The 6,030-nt window shown below is 38.3% G+C and overlaps 1 protein-coding gene across 5 annotated transcripts in view; it reads left to right on the top strand.

The window, feature by feature from the left end:
* The first annotated feature begins 1,071 nt into the window (after positions 1–1,071).
* The window catches only part of Zasp52 (Z band alternatively spliced PDZ-motif protein 52), a 420,823-nt gene continuing 415,864 nt past the window's right edge, over positions 1,072–6,030 (top strand). For 2 of the 5 annotated variants that reach the window (XM_068225103.1, XM_068225099.1), the window contains exon 1: positions 1,072–1,308. In XM_068225103.1, coding sequence (XP_068081204.1) covers positions 1,204–1,308 — 105 coding nt within the window. In that variant the 5' untranslated portion in view covers positions 1,072–1,203. The remainder of the gene's footprint in view (positions 1,309–6,030) is intronic. The other 3 variants (XM_068225102.1, XM_068225101.1, XM_068225100.1) reach the window with 2 other exon arrangements.

Here is a 6,030-nt window from a genome sequence, read left to right as displayed (position 1 = left end):
AATAAGTGAAGAAGGAGTTGAATTTTCTTTATGAGGATACTTATTTCTCAAAAATTAAGATGTTACAGACGTGAAATATGGTATTTGGAATCTCCTTTAGAAATAAAGAAAACTTGTTTTTTTTTTTCGACATAAAAGAGGATTGTTTCTCATACAGAGTTCCATGTTTCGTGTTCCAGATTTAGGTCTGCCAGTAGCATGGTCATCTTAGCCCCAAGAGGCAATGCCACAAATGTGGTTTACAAAGAGATTCTGCGGTAAATGAAACGCAGTTTTTCTGTGAGTTTTTATACTTCAGAGATTTACATATAATGTCTTAGTGCCGTACCTAGGAACAAGTAATTTTTATCAAATTTCGAAATCCTCGCGAGTGAAGCCGTGGGTAATAGCTAGTAATACTATAATTTTACAGCTCCATGGTTAAATGGTTAGTATGCTATCCTTTGGTCCGCAGGGTCCCGGGTTAGACTCCAGGCAGGGTCGGTTATTTTAACCTTCATTCTTTAATTCCGATGGCTCGGTGACTGGGTGCTTGTGCCGTCTTTATCATCTTAGGTAGGACCCCACCTTCATAGACGTGCAGGTCGCCTTTACGACGTCAGATCGAAAGACCTGCACCAAATCTTTTTGGAGCACACACGCCATTATTATTATTATTATTATTATTATTATTATTATTATTATTATTATTATTATTATTATTATTATTATTATGATAACTGCTCCTATATGTAAAAATGAACATGTCAAGAAATGCAGTGTACTGATGATCAAAATACAGCTTCTCAAAGGGAGCAGGGAATCATATACAGTAACATCGTCAGAAAGTGCTGAATTTGAACTGTCTCTCGACCAGAGCACCGTCTCCTCATTAGAAGCAGACTTTATCTCGCCTGATAGTTTTCTTCCGTCCTCCAGTGTGTGGGAGGAGAACTACTGTTTGTAGTACGGTACTGTACTTCCTCGCAGTTCAGGAATGTGGTGCGCACGTTGGTGTCCCTGCTCACAAACAAATGGTGGAGCAAGTGAACTGCACATGCGCGGACGACGGACTGAGATCTCGCTGGATCGTATTCAAGTGTAGAAGGCGGGAGTTGTGTTTCGTCGCCCTCCAAGGCAACTTCGATTTCGATAAAAGATCCGTAGAAAAAGAGGACTAACCCTAATAGAGGTTCTAATTCCTACATTTCTGTGATCAACGACATGGCGCAGTTGATTAACGTTAAGTTATCTCGATTCGATTCCTCACCATGGGGATTCCGTCTTCAAGGAGGCAAGGACTTTGGAGCTCCTCTTCTGATCCAAAAGGTAGGATAGAATTTTATTAAATTATAATGATATTCTGGTCTGTGATTAAGTTCTGTAGTCTTTATAAAATTAGTGTCAATTGTGCTATCAGGCGTATGTGTTGTTATTCAACCCCGAAGATTTAGGCTATTTAGATTTTGTGTAGGGTACCGTACTTGTAAAAAGAAATATTTTGGAAATTTCGTTTAATACATGTCTACAGTTTTAATGCATAAATCATTTAAATTTCCAATCTATTCGATCTTGTTGATCAGCTGATTAGACACGCATCCTGTGTGTCCAAGTTCGCAGGATCGATTCCCGGCGCAGTTGGTCGGAACTTAACGTTGCTAAATGACAGATACCAGTACCTACAGATTTAGGAAAATATATCGTCACCCTTGCATTTCTTAAGACTTTTAGCAGTTACATAGCCCTACGATGAGGGGTGTGATAGCTGATTGTCATTGTCACTGGCTTCTCGCCAAGGCGCTCCCGGTTCCAAGCCTGGCCAAGGCACATGGGATTTTTGAAATGATAAGTAATTTCCCTGTAGTTCAAAATCCACATAAATTCAGAAATTCCGTAGTTAATATCACGATATCGACAGTCACGTAAATCTACAAGCTTGTTTTTAAGAAATTCGGTTCACATATAAAAATCATATTCTTCGTCTTTCTCTTCATGGTTGTATCTCAGTTTCTGGGAATTGGTACTATGTTTGGATTAAGCCCAGTTTTACGGATGGGTGCCTTTCCTAACGCCAACCCAACGAGGAGGGATGTATTCACTATTTCGTGTTTCTGTGGTGGTTAGAAGCATAATGTATTCTGTGTAGTTGAAGATTTGCATTAAGACGAATACAAACACCCAACCCTTGAGCTAGAATCTGGCCGGAAATCGAACCCCAGCCCCTTGGAACCGAAGACCAGTACACTGACCATCCAGCCAAGGGAGCAGACACGTATAATATTATAGTATTATAAAAGTGCAGTTTATCAGAAGACTCTGGTTTGATACCCTGTAGTTATGAATACTTTTCATATATTTCGGATTAACCTATAAAAAGACACAATTTTCATTTAGCACTTTTTTCGCAAATAATATTTAGTGTTGCGAAATGTGGTTTTTCTAACTGGATATGCGTGATTCTATTTGTTCTGTGTACAGTACTTCTAAATTAAATTTCCAGACCAATTTTATCTTCGACTAGACTCCTATATTCTTTAGCTTGCAGTCTGAGGTATTTTTTCGGCAAAATAAGAAAATCGGGTTCAGAATAATTTGCCTGTTACCGGATGTCACGTTACTATTCTTAATATCCAACATTTATAAATAGATTTTTGAGATTTTATTCCTTAAATTTACATGCTATTTTTTACGGTGAATTAGAAGATTCGTGTGCAGATGTCCAAAATTTGCCCATGCTTATAAAATACGGAGATAAAGGAATAAAAGTATGTGTACCAAAATTGTGGCCAGACATGTGTAAAATGATATATGTATTAATTCGTGTTGATTACAAAAATGCAGTTTATCGGAAGCCTCTGGTTTGATATCCTGTAGTTACAAATACTTTTCATGTATTTGGGATTAATCTGTAAAAAGACACTTTTTTCATTTAGCACTTTTTCGCAAAGAATTTTTAGTGTTGGGAAATGTGGCTTGAGATGACACTTTATTGCAGAGATTATGGCATCATTTTTCATCTTGGGGATTATTTTTCCTCGCCAGATTTCAGACGGGTGCTATATCACTAGTTCAGCAGCTGAACTTCAGTATTCAGTCTAGTACTTTTATTTCCGGTAGTTTAAGCATTTATTCATAATATTTAAAAATTATTTAGATTAATTATTGTGCTACTTCGTTTACTTTTAATCCTGCGGAAACTTTGAGAAAGACAGCTTTTCCGGAAAGATAACTTAAAACTTTCTGTAATTCAGTGCCACATCGTGCTAAAAGGAAAGTCGCATAAATGTCCCTTTCTTCAACCAAGGATTTACATAGTGTAGGGATATTGTGTGGTAGAATGGTTAGCACTATGCCCGGCCACCTTTCCCCCCAGGAATTACCTGGTACTCATTTTTTGTGTAGGCTGAGTGAACCCCAGGGCCATACGCACCTCCGGAAGTAGACATATCGTTTCTGAAATTGTTCGACTTCTTGGCGTACAATCGAACCCATGTCCTTCCAAGTGAACCCAGCACGCCTTTATCGCCTCAGCGAGGCAGCCCCTTCTGTATGTACCGCCCACTCTGAATTCTCACAGACTATAACAGTCTCGATCGTAAAGTGTCTGATTTCTAGGTTTACCATTTCGCTTTTAAACATGCAGTAGTTCATGATGTTTCAGTTGATGTTCTGTTATAGTTGGTAGGTGGCGCTTTCTGTACGGAATCGACTCCCGGCACTGTCGGTTCGCATTAAAGAGTGCTTAAAAGGGCCAAGATTGTCATTCATATTTCCTATCCCGTAGTGAACTCTGTTCTCATTTCATTGTCATGCCATTCAAGACCCTTCCATTTCTTTCATTCTGCGAAGAGTCGGATATTTTCGTTCTTTTCTGAGCTAAGTTAGTTCAAGGATTATCTAATTGTACTCCGCCCTAAAACCATAATGTATTACCTAAGAGTAACGAAACCGTGTCACTCGATTTATGACAAGTTAAAGAAAAAATCAGCGTCTTTTTAGACTATAATTGTGGAAGGGGAATTAACCACTTAGCATACTTATTACTGGATATGCTTTAAATTGTTTTTACCAACGAATTGATAATTTTCCCTTGTTAAAATATATTCGACATCTAGAATATTTTGAAATTATAATTGTCATTACTAAAGGTGGTCAGTCGTAATAATAATAATAATAATAATAATAATAATAATAATAATAATAATAATAATAATAATAATAATAATAATAATAATAATAATAATAATAATAATAATAATAATAATAATAATAATGTCCGACTCATTGGCTGAATGGTCAGCCCCGGCCGGGTCGGGGATTTTAATCGTCTCTGATTAATTCTTCTAGCTCGGGGACTGGGTGTTTGTGTTTGTCCCAACACTTTCCTCTTCATATTCACACAACACACTACACTACCAACCACCACAGAAACACGCAATAGTGATTACATCCCTTCATATAGGGTTGGCGTCAGGAAGGGCATCCGGCCGTAAAACAGGGCCAAATCCACATGTGCGACACAGTTCGCACCCGCGACCCCACAGGTGTGGGATAAGCGGTAGAAAAATAATAATAATAATAATAATAATAATAATAATAATAATAATAATAATAATACGGGTTTTGCATCCCACTAACTACTTTTACGGATTCCAAGGCTTCGACGGGATGGAATCTTGTCCCACAAGAGTCCTTTTCTGTATCGGTAAACCTACCATCACTAGGCTGGCGTATTTAAGCACTTTCAAATACCTCCGGACTGGGCAGGGATCGAACCCGCCAGTTTGGGCTAATAAGGCCAGCACTTTTACCGTCTGAGCCTCTCAACCCGGCAAGAGACCAATTCTTGATGGGGAAATGTGTATAATAATATATAGAGAGATATAGTGGGAGGAATGGGATGGAACTAGAGAGAAAAAATCTGCAGATAAACTATGCTATTGGCCAAAACTAGAAATGAATACTATTTGTCCCGAAAGAAACCAAACTCAACAAATGGTTATTGTAAGAATTGATATCAAGCCCTCAGTAGGAAATGATTCCAAAAAATTTGGACGAAATTTCGCCGTATTAATGAAAAAAATATTAGGAATGAGGTCACAATTCAAGGTACTTTATAGATGGAAGAAAATGAACTCGCAGTACTAATTAATATAAAAATCAAAACCAAAACCTCGATAGCCATTCCTGCAATTTCTCACTAAGCATTTAATGTCGCATTCCCCTGTGGAGCTACATAGTTTCGAAATTTGAGTCTAAACTAACCTCGTACATACAACTCACTGAGGGGCTTTGTGCTTTCCAGGATGACCGCTGCATAGTCAGATTGCTTATGGACATTAGAGTACCTTATCTTTAGCGTAACGGCTTTCTCAGCCATTGCTTTCTTTAGTGATATCCCATTAAAATAATAATTAAGGGCACACATTCTATCTAGACCTGACAATGTCATAACTCATCAGACAGTTTTTCTGCAATAAAATATGTGGGGATGATACACAAATTAGTGAAGCCACTTGGGTCAGGTTCGATTCTCTACCATACTTTAAACTTTACACTGATTTGCGGGTCCGGAGCATGCTGCTCTCAGAATTGGTCTCAAGTGAGGTTTAAAAAGTCCCAGTATTATACACTCTCCGTTACTTTCTACTTTAACTTCAGTCGATTATGTCCAGCTCTCTCCTATTCGATTCTCGGCTCTATTACACATTTAAGATTTGTTTGAAAGACTAGAATGAGGTAACAAAATTGATTACAGAAGTGGGTTATGGGTTCAAAACCCACTGTCGATAACCCTAGAAGAGGTTTTCCGTAGTTTTTCACTTTAAAAGTGAATGCGGGAGGGGGTACCTAATATTTGGGTCACAATACCCTCCTTCCCAACACTACTCTTCTTTGTCTGCTCTTTCCACGCCCGACTGGAATCACAGGTGAAAACGTGTGTTCTGGTGTTGTTTTACGATTGGTTGCCCTTCCTGACACCAACCCTATAATGGGATGTGTTATGTTCGCAACTGCGTGTTTCTGTCGTGATTCGTAGTGTGGTGTATT

Source organism: Anabrus simplex, chromosome 1, assembly GCF_040414725.1.
Source record: "Anabrus simplex isolate iqAnaSimp1 chromosome 1, ASM4041472v1, whole genome shotgun sequence".
Lineage (NCBI taxonomy): Eukaryota > Metazoa > Arthropoda > Insecta > Orthoptera > Tettigoniidae > Anabrus > Anabrus simplex.
Note: the sequence above shows the minus strand (reverse complement) of the source record. Positions and strands in the feature narration are given on the sequence as shown.